Here is a 15,772-nt window from a genome sequence, read left to right on the forward strand (position 1 = left end):
ACATGCAGTAAGCAAGGTATTCATTTCATGGTTAGGGTTATACAGATACTGCTTTTGTCTGATGGATGCCAGAACCGTAGTACAAAGTACTTATTTTTGTACTGCACTTCTTGGTGGAAAGGGGTATTTTCTGAATTTAAAGTTGATGTGTTGTGCCCCTTCTTTCTAGCCTGGTCTGATTGTAACCATCTTTCCGAAGTATCTCTCTTCAATGAAACTAATTTAAAACGTGCCATTACTGGAACCACTGAATACAAAGGTTGGTGAGAAAAACATTCATCAAGCCAAAATATCCTCTCAAATGTACAGAAATATGCAACTCTTAGGAGGCTATTTACTATCTGCCTACTTCATTGAAAAATATGCTCATTCTGCTGCAGCTAACTTGTGACAGGCGATAGGTTGTGAACAAAGCTTTGTTATTCTTGATAAATAGTTAATAATGTTGTTTTCTGTTGTCCCTGGGCATATGAAACATTTCATTGAAGGGAAGACGGACAAAAAGACTCTGCATGTTTATATAAGAAGGTGCCTTGTAAAAACAAGAGAGGGGAAAATGTACATTAACCAATCATGTACATCTATGAGCGGTTATGCACTGCACACAAGCTACATTGGGGGTCCGAGTGGGCCAAGATTACACAGGTTTTTACTGTGCCTGCCAAGACCTTGTCCAAAACCTTCACAGGAATCACAAAACTAATCCAAAGGCCAGAAACGAAATATGAGTACATTCTGTGGAGATACACTTCGTACATTCAGAGGGAAGACATGGCATTGCCCCCTTTTTCTGTTGGTGTCTTTCAAACGCCTTCACATCTTTGTAGAACACATAAATATTCAGTGCGCACACATATGTTTGCACACCCCCTCCCTCTCTGATTTCAAACACACTTGCAGAAACATTGAAAGAGGGGAGGGATGTTGAGAGAGAGAGCCTCCCCGCTTCCTCCCTACAGCAGTATCTGGCTGGCTGTTGGCCTGGAACTGCAGCCGCTGACGCACATATCTGATTAAATCCTGCTCAGCCCGCCTGATGCTGCCCCAAGCCAATCAGACGACAGGATAGCAAAAACATGCTTCCCTGCCCCCCTGCTATCCTCTTCATCCACTACTTCTTCTCTTGCATTTACAACCACCCCCTCTCCTCTGTCTTTCCATCACAGCAACTCTAAAACCCACCTGCTCTCCCTCTCAGTTTCTCCATTATTTCTCTCTCAGCCTGATGTTCACTGTGTTACTCTCTCTCTCTCTCTCTGAGCCTTCATCCATCTTGATCCTGCCCACTGTAGCATGGTGCAGTAGACTGCAGTGACAAATCAAGAAACCATGCAACCTTTTGGAAGGACGGTAAAAACGCAAACCTTGTTATCTGGTTGGACTCACTTTAGCACCGATTTTCAACCCCAAACGGAATGTAAGCCACCACATAGCAGTTACATGTGTATTACGATGAATACCGCAAATTAAACTAATAGTGACTTGAGGCATCTATTTGAAAGAACCATTTTACTTATATTAGCAGTAAAAGGGTTCCAGAACCAGGTCTTCGCTACAGGTCTCTAGAATATGATAGACACACCTGCCTGAACAGAAGCTGACGATTGTGAGCACTTTGGTAAGGGTTATAACAGTAATATGAAACAGGATGTAGCTGACACTTTAATAAAAGAATTACACTGATTAAAGCTGCTGTAGTTCACCAAGCGACAACTTGCATTTTATTCTGCCTGTACACAGTGGGAGGCTGAGAAAACGCATACTAGAATAATCCTCCACTAAAAAAATCAACTGAAAAATAAGATAAGAAATACAACTAGAGTAAATATTGGACTTGTTTGATCTTTAAGAGAAATACGATTCAAAAAGGGATGCTATATTTTTCTCAAAGGGGTGAATGAGATCATATATTTTATGTGCGTGTATGTTAATGGGGCACATAACTGACATAGACCAGGAAGACGGCTGGTTATAATGCTTGAGGCTTGTTTCAACGTGAGGGCTCTTCTGGGCAGCAATCTAACCATGGCTTAAAGTTGTCTATGTCTACACAAGGTTGCATTTGCTACACAGCTGTAAGATCACTGTTGTGTGTATTTTGTTTGCAGTGTATTTTGTTTGCATGTATTTTAGGACTGCAGCGATTCAATAATTAAATTGATTATTTTGATTAGAAAAAAACATACATTTTAATTTTGTTGCTTCAATGATTTGTTAAATAGATTAAATATGCTAACATTGTTTACGCAACACTGCTCCGATAGAGCACGCATAAGAGAGGTGCAACTATTGGTGATGTAGTTCACACTGCCATTGTAGTGGCCTGTATGTGTGAGGGGGAGGAGCGGGAACAGCAAGAGACATGCTCAAAGAAAGTGGAAAAAGAGCAAAGGGCCCAGAGAAGAGGAGAGAGAATTTTTATAATTAATAAAAAAAAAAAGAAAAACACAGTGGTGAAATGCTTGCAACGTCATACAGAGGTGGCATTTCAAAATAGCACTACATCTACAATGCAGCAAAGTAACACGCATTCATAAGAAGCAAGAATAAAGGTCAGAAACATTCTTGTTTAACTATTTTCCCTACAAGGTGCATTGACATGAGAATGTATCATCTATATCATAAAAATGTGATAATTAAAAAAACCTCAATCGAACTTGTCAAGTGTCTGGCAAGCAATATCTTTATGAATGTAAGCTCCCTCGTGGAAATTAGTGAGTAAATAATACCTGCAAGAGAAATAGCTCTTTTTTGCTTTGATCAATCAGAAATACATTCACCAGGGCGTGCTTTTAATTTTGAAGAAGACAGCTCCTTTCTTAATTCATGAGGTGGGCAAATTCTTTAAAAAGGCTTCACATAAAAACACCACAAAGAAAAAAAATAGTCTCGTAGAGATATCCCTCAGATAAAAGCATATTTATGAAAGATTAAATGAGGAATGTGAAGAGTGTGCTTGTTACATTTACTGTCATTGAAAGGGAATGAGATCTGCACACAGTAAATTAAAGAGTTTACACGCGTATTGAATCAATCCATCCATCCATTACCTACCGCTTGTCCCTTTTGGGGTCACTGGTGCCTATCTCAGCTACAATTGTACGGAAGGCGGGGTACACCCTGGACTAGTCGCCACCTCATCGCAGGGCCAACTCAGATAGACAGACAACATTCACACTGACATTCACACACTACGGCCAATTTAGTGCTGCCAATCAACCTATCCCCAGGTGCATGTTTCTGGAGGTGGGAGGAAGCCGGAGTACCCGGAGGGAACCCACGCAGTCACGGGGAGAACATGCAAACTCCACACAGAAAGATCCCGAGCCCGGGATTGAACCAAGGACTACTCACGACCTTCGTACTGTGAGGCAGATGCACTAACCCCTCTACTACCGTGCTGTATTGCATCTGAATGAATAAAATTTGCTAGTTCAGACACTTTGTGGATGCAGTTGACGAGATGGCGAAGATTACAGGTGTGTTTTGCAACATTCCTTTTGTTGACTTGAATCAATGTCTTATTTATTTTTGCATCAGCAATATTCATATTCTGGGGGCGGCACACGGGGCAAATCATAAATTAAGCTTTAATAAATAATGAAGCAACCCATTTTTTGGTGTGCTACTGAGCATTAACATCAGCCTTAAATAACGCAAATGTCTCACAAAAGACGGCATTATGTGAAGGGGTTTAAGACTTTTGCAGTGTACCTGGCCGCTTCAGAAATAACCACGTTTGGTTCACAGAACAAAATAGGATTATAGTATGATACAAACATGTTCAACGATGTCAAGTAGCAAACACAGCTCAAATCATTGAAGGGTGGAGGAAATGTGCATATTTGGGCCAGGACTGTCAAATAGTGACAGACTTAAAGCATTTAATGAAGCTAGGGTATACAGAAAGCCTTTCTCCACACTAAATGGTCAAGCGGATGGCCAGACAGCTTTAGGAAAAGAGCAAGTTAACACGGAAGACAAAAAGACGAGCATATATGGTACAGTGTGGCACTGAGCCACATAAGTCTACCGTGCCAGGCAGAGCAGGTTCCCATAGCTCTTCTGTCTATTGTCTGCAGAACCACTTCATTATGCAGCCATGTTTGTCGTGGGGGGGATGGACAGCACACACGGGCCTATACGCCCTGCACAATGGTGCCATCCCCCCAAGCCAAGAAGAGATGATAATGTAAGGAGGGATTTACATCTATATACAAAATGTTATAAATGCATCCCCTCCATTGACAATACTACAGTTAGTAACAAAGTAATGCATGGTTTCAGTCTGACAGATTTATAATCTGCTCTCAACTTTAAACTATTTCTGTTCTATTTCACTACACGTGTGCTATTATTCCGTTTTTCATTTACTATTTCATTGTATATGTTGTGAGTTTATACACTACATGGTGGTGGGAGTCTCTCTGAGGTCCCATCTGCTTGTATTAATAGGGGCAAAACTCCCCAGTACTTTCACCACATTAAGGCAAAAACATTCTCACCCCTCACCCTTCCTATATAAAAAGCAGTTACCATAGAGACTCAATGTTGCCTCCCCTCACCTCTATTTGCCTCTTGTGGCCTCATGTGACCTTCTCTCATGCCTCCTCCATCTTCTCCATCTAATTAGTGCCCCCCGCCCCCTATTTCCCATCTCCATCCCAATGCCAGGGTCCCCTTTCTCTCTCATGGGTCAAGGTTGTTTTTCACTGCTAGAGTATGTGTTGGAAAGAGGAGGTACAATTAAAAGCGCTTATTTGGTTTGTGTACACAAGATGCATCAAATTTAATTGTGTAAATTTAATTGACAGAGTAGCAATAATAAGCAGAGGGAGCATTGTTATTAGCAATAAAATATGTTTCTACAAAAATGAGACGTGAATAATGATGTAAGGTTATACTTAAACATGGGTACAGTGCAAGAAAATTGTGTGGCGCTGTACTGTTCTATAAAAAGTAATGTTCTAGGGAGGTTGATTTGTTTTACAACATATACAACAACTGCTCTAAAATATTATGACCACTTGTGCAGTATAATAGGATGTAGTACATACGTTTGTTTAGTTTTACACAATTATAAAAGCAGACTTTTGAGAGGAATACAGTGCAGTGAAAAGTGTTGTTGTTATCCTTAAAAAAGCATCTGTTTTGGATGGAAAAAAAATAAATTGAGAAGCATTTGCTTTTTATGGGGGTATAGTTTGTAGTGGTGTACAACAACCAAACACCATGGTTTTAATGTATGAGAAAAATGTCATAATTACCAGAATTGAGGTAAAATATTTGTTTCAACGGGGTCAAGAGTGAAAAGCCTCCTCAATGCAAACACAATCACAGCCTTTGAACTGTATAAACATGTATGCAAACATCTTGGCCTCACAGCACAGCAGAACTGTCACTCAGAGCAGCTCAGCCACATGTTATTAATAATCTGCCAGACATTTGACACGAAGCATCTCGCTATGTGGAGGAGGAGAGCGAAGATGAAGGGGAGGGGGGAGGGTCCAAAGGCATCAAATGGCCTCTCTTACCAGCAGCTTGTGAGTGATTCTGCGGTATGAATTGACAAAGAGCAAAGCATTGTTTAGGTCTGTGTGGCCCTGTTGTTTCCTGTCGCTCTGACCCCAGGCTTTCCCCTTCATCTCTCGCTCTCCTCCAACATTTGACACGCATGCGGGATGAGTACACAAGAGGGGTTGGGGTGAGGTAGCGGAAAAACAATTATGCGTGGCAGTCATAAATCCACGGGACGTAATTCGTGGGCAATACACTATTAATTCTTTTGGGTGTTTATGAATGTGGCTAAGTGAAGAGAAGAGCTGTGTCGATGCTTAAATAAATTAGCCTCTAATTGGATTGTGATTCATGAAATTCCCTTGTTGTGTTGACGCAATTAATAGCATATGAAATTGCAAATTAATCCAATACGGAAATATGCACGACACTTGTGTTTGTGTGTGTGTCTCACTTTTATAACCATATGCTGTGATCACTTTGTTAATGATGTTGCTGCCTGAATGGGATGAAACAATAAGAGGACATGGAGAGGGTGTGGATGACAGGACAGGACCAGGTATCCATACCCTTTATTTTATACACAGTACAGTGGAACCTCCAATTTAGAGCAGTACAATTTGAAATTTCATCTCAACTTTTGGGAACAATAAGCTGCATGTTGCACAATGGTACAGCATGGCATTACAAGACCCCTTAGCAAAAGTCCCTACACTTCATCATTCTGAAACTTTAACCCAGTACCCCAAAAGGAGTGTTTTTCTTTGGTACAGTATGTTAAATGCCAGTACCAGGGATCCCAAGACGAAAAATGTGCTGACAACTAATACAATGTAAGAAAGCAAATTAATTCTAAATCTGAACAAAACAGAACTGAAAGTGCCCATATAGGCTGATGGATTTTATGAGCAGTAAAAAAACGCAAATTCAGTTTTTTAGACTATCAGTGTTTGAGAATTTGAAATATAGCATTGCGGCACTGCAGCACCTGCTTCACAAATAGCTTTTGAGTAGCGTTTTGCTTGGATAGTGTATTTGCATAATTGTTATTCTTGGCAGGTTACAAGCATGCTAAATGCCACCACGGCTCAAATATTTCTGCTTTTCTAAATCGGCAAGGTAAGCACTTGCTTGAAACTATTACATTGAAGACAGGAGTGTGCAGATCTTTTAAAAATATTTAATATGACACATGTGGTTTGACTTTGTGTTCTTCCTGCTCGCTCTCTCACACTGTGTTAGCAATAGTATGCTTTTGTTCCGTTTAAGGAGCCAATGTGAAAAAGCCCGACTTGATTGTGATTGCAGTGGTGGTATTGAGAGATTGTGATGAAGCTGGGTGTGTGCATGGAGTGAATAATCAGCATCTCTTTGGAAGTAATGGGGAATAGGACAATGGAGACGGATGGGGGGCCCTGTATCTAAAGTTCCATCCAGCCTGTGTGTGTGTGTGTATGTATGTGTGTGCGTACGTGCGCACGGGGACTGAATAGGGGCAGTATGAGGCCGCCTGCTGGATGGAGCCCTATGCTGGTGCGGAGCTCTATGCTTAATGGGGGTCAAAGAAGTTAATTCCACTGTGCTGAAGCTTTATCTCATTTTCATACATATGAACAAGCTTGGCCGAGATCGATTACAACAAACAAATTGAAATGCTTGGAGACCAAATAAGGCCTGCAGAGCGGTGAGTAGAAAAAACGTGATGGGGGAAGGCGGCGTGCATTTGTATGTGTCTGTGAATTTCTGAATTTACCGATATGGATGGAAAGACACATATCCCTTCTGCATACTGATTGCTACGTTCCCCCCCCCCCCCCCCACACACACACACGTCTATTCTTTTCTGCACATGAAAACTACTCATTCCGGTCAATAATGCCTTCCCTCGAAGAGATACAGAGGTTATGAGTAAAATCAGAGGTACCTTATTGAGCGATTAGTCAACACAACAACCCTACTTTCTTTATCATTCTTTCAAAAGAAATAGCCAATCACTTCCTCATCCTGTGTTCCTTTCTCGCTCATTAAACATAACCATAAAATAAATGACCATGCAAAGAGAAATGTTCAATATTTGTACCGTCATTGACTCCAGTTGGATATTTTCGGCAAGTCTTAAGTACTTACTGCCTCATTGTGTTCGACAACCTCTCAATTCCATCACTTCAGTCATGGCCCTACTCACAACCTGAGCTCCAATTTTTGTCACTCCAATCAGAATCACCCAATACAGTTAATCTGATCATTAGGAATGGGCGATATGGCCTAAAATCCATTTCGCTATATATATATATATATATATATATTGCTGCCTCCTGCGATAACAATACAGTAGATCATTTAATATACAAATTATAATAGAGCCATTTCAAGGCGGACTACAATGGCTCGTAATTTGGCTGCTGATATAAGTAGTATCATATTGCTTCGTTTACAACTGTATTCATTTCTCAAAACTGTTATCAATCTACTTGGTAATTTACTGTTAATATACGATTACTTTCTGATACATGATTCGAGTTACACTTCTGTCAAAATGCAATAAGCTTTTATTATTCTGTTTGGATACTTAAAGACCTACTGAAACCCACTACTACAGACCACACAGTCTGATAGTTTATATATCAATGATGAAATATTAACATTGCAACACATGCCAATACGGCCAGTTTAGTTTATGGGTTGTACTTGTATGGGTTTACTAAATTACAATTTTAAATTTCCCGCGGAGTTTCTTGTTGAAAACGTCGCGGAATGATGACGCGTGTGATGACGCGTGTGATGACGCGTGTTTGTGACGTCTCTGGTTGTAGCGGACATATTAGCCCAGCACCACACACGGCTAAAAGTAGTCTCTTTTCATCGCATAAATACACAGTCATTTGGACATCTGTGTTGCTGAATCTTCTGCAATTTCTTCAATTAATAATGGAGATTATAAATAAGAATGCTGTTAGTGGAAAGCGGTGGATTGCAGCTGCCTTTAGCACCGAAACACAGCCTGTGATTCTTTGTTTGTTGTTAAGCTTTAACACAGAGCGGTCAAGCGAACATGTTTCTCTACGTCAACCAGCAAGTTTTTGGATGGGAAAATTGTGATATCAAGTCGGCTCTTACTGGAGACTTCAGTGGATTATGCGACTTCCTCCTGCAGCTCAAAAAAGCAGCTGTGATCTTGGCTCCTCCATTGGCTTCTCTGAGAGACACTGGCGTTCACCACAGCTATCCGACTTTCAGGTATGACTTTACAATCTCACTAAAACATTATTAAAACAATAAGCAGAAAAAGGGATCTTCCAGAATTATCCTAGTAAATGTGTCTAATTACATCTGAAAAGGTCCCACTGCTGCCGCCTAGAGCCGTCGCTTTTTTTTTTGTGCTTAACTCTAACTTTCCTCATCCACAAATCTTTCATCCTCGCTCAAATTAATGGGGAAATCGTCGCTTTCTCTGTCCGAATAGCTCTTGCTGCTGGAGGCTCACATTATAAACAATGTGAGGATGTGAGGAGCCCTCACACCGGTGACGTCACGCACACATCGTTTGCTACTTCCGGTAAAGGCAAAGCTTTTGCTATTAGCGACCAAAAGTTGCAAACTTTATCGTCGATGTTCTCTACTAAATCATTTCAGCAAAAATATGGCAATATCGCGAAATGATCAAGTATGACACATAGAATAGACCTGCTATCCCCGTTTAAATAAGAAAACCTCATTTCAGTAGGCCTTTAACATTTGTTTTGGGTAATTCTTAAAATTCGGTATCCAAACCAAGCAGTGGCGGTTTAACACTATCTATTAAAATAATTCACTTACTTCTTACTACTGGCTCAGATTTAAATCCTTTGGTTTTTGCCCTTTAAGTCCTACTGTGTCCTGTGACGTGTTTGATGAGTTTGTAAACAAATACAAAAATTACTTTTTTTGAGGGGATAATAAAAAAATATCGATTGAACCAGTATAGTATCGATTGTACAATGATGTTATACTTTGTATCGCTACTGTTAGTATCTGCATCCATCTGCCCACCTTCGTTAACATGGAAGAGCTCTAGTTTGCGGTTAATTGTTAGCATATCCTCCTATGGTGTGTTATGTAGCATGTTTAGCTATTCCTTGTCATCAACATGCATTATCACAATATGGCAATATTGAAAGCTCTGTCGGCCAAATCTATATCGAGTAACCCAAAGTATCATATTTATCTTTTTTTCAAGATTTTCAAATAAATGAATACAAACTCAGCACTGTATATCAACATACCACACGGATAATAACCAACTATAAGAGAAGACTCCTCGTGTATGTTTAAATATGAGAGAACTAGCACAACTCTACGGTTGTCAAAAGATTAAGCTGTACTTTGTACTGTAGATATCCTTTCATGTACTACATAGCAGCAATTAATGCATTAAGACAGAAAAGAGTGTCTTAGCTTCCGCTTCAGAATAATAAAAAGGGATTTCCATCTTGTAATCCACAAGCTAAAAGAGGGTATTAAAAAATCATCAAATTAGGAAGATGTTGGCTTTGTGCGCAGTGGAAGCTATGATGGAAGGAGGCGGTGATAGGTGCTGGCAACAAAATAGGCAGTTCAGGGGTCAAGACAAGCTCTTATGACATTCAATAAAGTGACACCCAGATGGACACAATGGTGTTAAATCTAGGGGAGGATAGCAATCAATCCAAGAAACACTCCAGAATGCTTTATTCGGTTTGCTTTAAAAAATACCATCAAGGGTAAGTGAGGACACTGGATTTTCAGCCTGAGGCAATATAGCTGAATGTCTTTTTTCTGTGTGCTTCTTTTTTTCTCTTTACCCCATTCTACCCACAACACACTCTCTGTTATGTCAGGGTGCCCTCACGCTCCACTGCCTGCTGCTGCGGGCAAACCAGACGTCTCTCTGCATTTCACTCCACTGCATAGGCTCTGCTCTATGTGTGTGTTTTTGAGACGTTAGGACGTGGGGCACACAGTTGCACATGTGTGCGCACACACCCTCGCTGTCAGAGGTGCGTGTAAACCCAAAAGGCTGAGGGTAAATGCTATGTGTGGTAACATGGTATTAGTAGGTAAAGGATAAAAAGTACTCACCTTTGGGTTTCTGTTCTGTAGCCTGCAGGGGGAAGACAAAAGTGGACTTACATTAAATAAATATAGCAAGGGTGAAAACTTAACATTCAAATTCAAATGGGTTTTGATATAAAGCTCCAACAAAAAAATATGAGATTGGCCCACTTTTGCAGCTGTAACAGTTTCCAAGTCACATTCTAGAACAGCGCTAGTCAACTAAATTGTTTAAAGGGCCACATTTCCGGGCAGCAAAGGATCAGTGGTACGGACTTCTATCCTCACTATTATTTTTATTTTGAGACAAGTACCCGATGTAGTGCACATTTGTTTTCAATATATTTCTTTGGATAGTTACAAATATACTGCCGCCCTATGCAAAATACAGATGTCCACTGTACAGTGGACACTAGCCTTTTAAGAGCTTAAAACGAGAACACAAGAATCTCTTAACACTAGTCAAAATTCCTCTCTACAAAAGGAAAACTTTAGTGTTTTTATTTAGGGCTATCAAAGAAATACAATATTTTATTGTGATTAATTGCATTGTTCGTGGTTAGCTCAAAACACTCTAGTGTTATATCAGGGCTGTCAAATTAATAAAATATTTAATTGCTATTAATCCTATTGTTCATAGTTAACTCAAAATTAATCACAAATAATTGCAGATACCCCGTGACCCCGAAAGGGACAAGCGGTAAAAAATGGATGGATGGATAATTGCAGATAGATATCATTTTTCATCATTAATAAGTGAACCATAGACAGATGATTTTCAAGTTTCCAATACCAGGACTAGACAATTAATTTGCTTTAATAAATGTGTTTTTAAACATTAAGATTTTTACATTTCTTTAAAATAGCTCAACACAAAGAGACAAACACCCTTTTAATGACAATTGTGAAAGGTATCTCCAGTGCGTTGGTATCTTGCCAGATTTTTTATTTTGTAGGAATACAAAATTTAAATTCCTGCTGTAGGAGCACTTGCATTCAGAGGAGGAGCTACACTATGTTTAGATACCAGTTTCACGCATTAATAACACAAAATGATGGGATCGTTACTTACGATCATGGTTTGATTGCCAACATTTTTTTGGTAATGTAGTCTGATATTTGTACCTGACAAAATGCTTCTGATATTCTGTACATTATGTGTTGTACAAGTTAATACTATGTATTTCAACACATGACAATGGTTTAACTATCTCTATTTAGTAATCAAGTTTCATAGTCAGACACCTCATCATTCTGTCCCTACATGTTATGAAATAATCCATCCATCCATCCATTTTCTACCGCTTATTCCCTTTGGGGTCGCGGGGGGCGCTGGTGCCTATCTCAGCTACAATCGGGCGGAAGGCGGGATACACCCTGGACAAGTCGCCACCTCATCGCAGGGCCAACACCGATAGACAGACAACATTCACACACTAGGAACAATTTAGTGTTGCCAATCAACCTATCCCTAGGTGCATGTCTTTGGAAGTGGAAGGAAGCCGGAGTACCCGAAGGGAACCTATGCATTTACGGGGAGGAGATGCAAACTCCACACAGAAAGATCCCAAGCCCGGGATTGAACCCCGGACTACTCAGGACCTTCGTATTGTGAGCCAGACACACTAACTCCTCTGCCATAATATACTGATTATTTCAAAATTCCAGAAAAAGTCCCCCTCTATATTCCTCAAATACTAGCATTTATTTAGGTAGAAAGATCACTAATTATACTACAAAACAAAACATTACAATTTTGACAAAGCATTTTGTTATTGTAGTTGTACCAGATGTCCCGCGTAGTGCTATTGTTGTGAAGCGGGAAGTATGGCATTGGTTTGAGAAGAGGTGTTTTGACATATCTTGACGTTGGGACAACAATAAAGAATATAGTTAAATGACTCTAGAATTCCTGCCGACCCTCTTTACTTTTTGATGAGCTTTTATGCCAACTTACAAAAGCAGTTAAAGTAACAATGTACATTTTATGTTATCAAAGTAAACTAACCTACACCTCTGCAAGAACGCCAGCAAGCAGTTGCTCCAGTGATGACGTTTCACTGCGATCGTGAATAAAGAAAAAGTCTTGTCTGGTCGGGAGAATTACTTGCCATGGCTTTGGACCTGGTATTTTCACAATGGCCATTATTGCTCATTATTTTCCTGCTTGTGGCTCATCAGTAAACACAGCACCATTTTTCCACACTACGAGGGTCAGAAAGGACCCATGTGCATTAATTGGACGTCAAAAAAATTAGGGCCGTTAAAGAAACTTAGTTTTGTTTTTGCGTTGATTTTGACAGCCCTAGTTTTTATTACATTTAATTTGCTGCAAAAAAGTTAGTCTTCCCCAAGTTGGAACTCAACTCAAGGGCTAGTATAGTAGAAAAAACCTGTTGTGGAACAAGTGGCCTTCCTTAAACTGTTCCTATACAATTGGAAGTACAGAATTGCATGTGTCTCAATCTGGTATTTAATTGTCAATTCCAATATGTGCTCACTTATAAGATTAAAATGAGATTTACTGCATATTTAGAACTTCAATTAATGGAATTACATATTTATCCCTACCTTTTTTTGAGCGTTGTCCTTTTTGATCTTTTCTTCTTGCTTTTTCTTTCTCTTTTCTTCCATCAAATGGTTGTCTTTCTTGTGTTGCTGGCCTCTATCAGCTGTAAAAAAAAGGATGATTCAAACATGAGACAATAATTCCAGTCTTTGATTTGCATTGTTTACTTTTCCACAATAACAATTTAGACAGATTTGACATGTGTATAGATGTAGACATGTGTAGTATTGAGGCATACAGTCACAGCACCTGTGTATGCATTCCAAATATGAATGTTAAGCCTCCTTAAAGCCTCCAGGATTTACTTAAAACCGGAGCAGAAGTACAGTGTGTAAGGATTCTTTTTTTTTTCCTCCATCAACAACACTCACTTCATATGTGCAAACCCCGTTTCCATATGAGTTGGGAAATTGTGTTAGATGTAAATATAAACGGAATACAATGATTTGCAAATCCTTTTCAATCCATATTCAGTTGAATATACTACAAAGACAACATATTTGATGTTCAAACTGATAAACTTTATTTTTTTTTTGCAAATAATAATTAACTTAGAATTTCATGGCTGCAACAAGTGCCAAAGCATTTGGGAAAGGGCATGTTCACCACTGTGTTACATCACCTTTTCTTTTAACAACACTCAATAAACGTTTGGGAACTGAGGAGACACATTTTTGAAGCTTTTCAGGTGGAATTCTTTCCCATTCTTGATTGATGTACAGCTTAAGTTCTTAGTCTGGGGTCTCTGTTGTCATATTTTAGGCTTCAAAATGTTCAATGGGAGACTGGTCTGGACTACAGGCAGGCCAGTCTAGTGGCCACACTTTTTTACTATGAAGCCACGCTGTTGTAACACGAGGTGTGGCATTGTCTTGCTGAAATAAGCAGGGGCCTCCATGATAACGTTGCTTGAATAGCAGTATATGTTGCTCCAAAACCTGTATGTACCTTGCAGCACTAATGGTGCCTTCACACATGTGTAAGTTACCCATGCCTTGGGCACTAATGCACCTTCATACCATCACAGATGCTGGCTTTTAAACTTTGCGCCTGTAACAATCCGGATAGTTATTTTCCTCTTTCTTTCCGAGGACACAAATATCCACAGTTTCCAAAAACCATTTGAAATGTGGACTCGTCAGACCACAGAACCCTTTTTCACTTTGCATCAGTCCATCTTAGATGATCTCGGGCCCAGAGAAGCCGGGGGGGTTTCTGGATGTTGTTGATGAATGGCTTTCGCTTTGCATAGTAGAGCTTTAACTTGCACTTACAGATGTAGCGACGAACTGTATTTAGTGACAGTGGTTTTTTGAAGTGATCCTGAGCCCATGTGGTGATATCCTTTAGAGATTGACGTCGATTTTTGATACAGTGCCGTCTGAGGGATCGAAGGTCACGGTCATTTAATGTTGGTTTCTGGGCATGCCGCTTACGTAGAGTGATTTCTCCAGATTCTCTGAGCCTTTTGATTATATTATGGACTGTAGATGTTGAAATCCCTAAATTTCTTGCAATTGCACTTTGAGAAACGTTGTTCTTAAACTGTTTGACTTTTTGCTCATGACAAAGGGGTGTACCTCGCCAAATCCTTTCTTGTGAAAGACTGAGCATTTTTTGGGAAGCTGTCATGGCACCCACCTGTTCCCAATTAGCCTGCACACCTGTGGGATGTTCCAAATAAGTGTTTGATGAGCATTCCTCAACTTTATCAGTATTTATTGCCACCTTTCCCAACTTTTTTGTCACGTGTTGCTGGGATCAAATTCTAAAGTAAATGATTATTTGCAAAAAAAAAAATGTGTATCAGGTTGAACATCTAATATGTTGTCTTTGTAGCATATTCAACTGAATATGAGTTGAAAATGATGTGCAAGTCATTGTATTCCATTTATATTTACGTCTAACACAATTTCCCAACTCATATGGAAACGGGGTTTGTAAATGAATTTGGCAGGTCCAAAGAACATTCACCTCCCAGCCAGAGAAGTTTAATAGGATACAACAAACAAACGAGACAAGGGTAAAAAAGGGAAGTGACAACACAAAAACACGCATACATGAAATAAGGAGACAGACAAAGAAAGTGAATAGCAAAAGCCATTTGGAAAGGATTTCGAATGATGAGCAAGATGGCAGAGCACTGACAGTCCGAGATGTTACAAAGTACGCTGAGACCTTATTGTGGCGGCATGAGTCAAACTTGCTGCATAGCTCGCCTGAAGCCACACAAAGCAAAAATGTTTTGTCTCTGCCTGTATTTCCTTTAGCTTTGTTTTGGTGACAGCCCCTTGAAACTATTGCAGGGGTGAGTTGAGGACAAGGACTTTAGTGTGCATGTTTGTGCACCATGTGTCTTCCTCTCTTTTTGTATCAAATGTATTATACTGCTCTGTAAAAAAAAAAAAACATCATTTGTGTACACTATAATGATACTTTGGGGATATTGATATGTTTATTTAATTGGCTTCCTGGTACAGTATAGACAAAACAAAACTTGTAATACCTTAAAAGAGAATACAATTATCTAAAACTTTGGGTGGGAAATAAGAGCGCACAAATTCTGCAATATTTTTACATTATATTAGTAGGTAACTTTTTTTACACAAAGTAAGT

At 39.6% G+C, this 15,772-nt stretch overlaps 1 protein-coding gene across 4 annotated transcripts in view; it reads right to left on the bottom strand.

The window, feature by feature from the left end:
* tnrc6c2 (trinucleotide repeat containing adaptor 6C2) overlaps nucleotides 1-15,772 on the bottom strand; it is a 63,640-nt gene that overhangs the window by 32,428 nt on the left and 15,440 nt on the right. For all 4 annotated transcript variants that reach the window (XM_061910727.1, XM_061910717.1, XM_061910708.1 and 1 more), the window contains exons 2-3: nucleotides 13,159-13,259; nucleotides 10,615-10,636 (exon numbers count right to left, since the gene is read on the bottom strand). In XM_061910727.1, the coding sequence (XP_061766711.1) occupies nucleotides 10,615-10,636; nucleotides 13,159-13,259 (123 nt within the window). The remainder of the gene's footprint in view (nucleotides 1-10,614; nucleotides 10,637-13,158; nucleotides 13,260-15,772) is intronic.

Source organism: Nerophis ophidion, linkage group LG01 (genome assembly GCF_033978795.1).
Source record: "Nerophis ophidion isolate RoL-2023_Sa linkage group LG01, RoL_Noph_v1.0, whole genome shotgun sequence".
NCBI classification, from domain to species: Eukaryota; Metazoa; Chordata; class Actinopteri; order Syngnathiformes; family Syngnathidae; genus Nerophis; species Nerophis ophidion.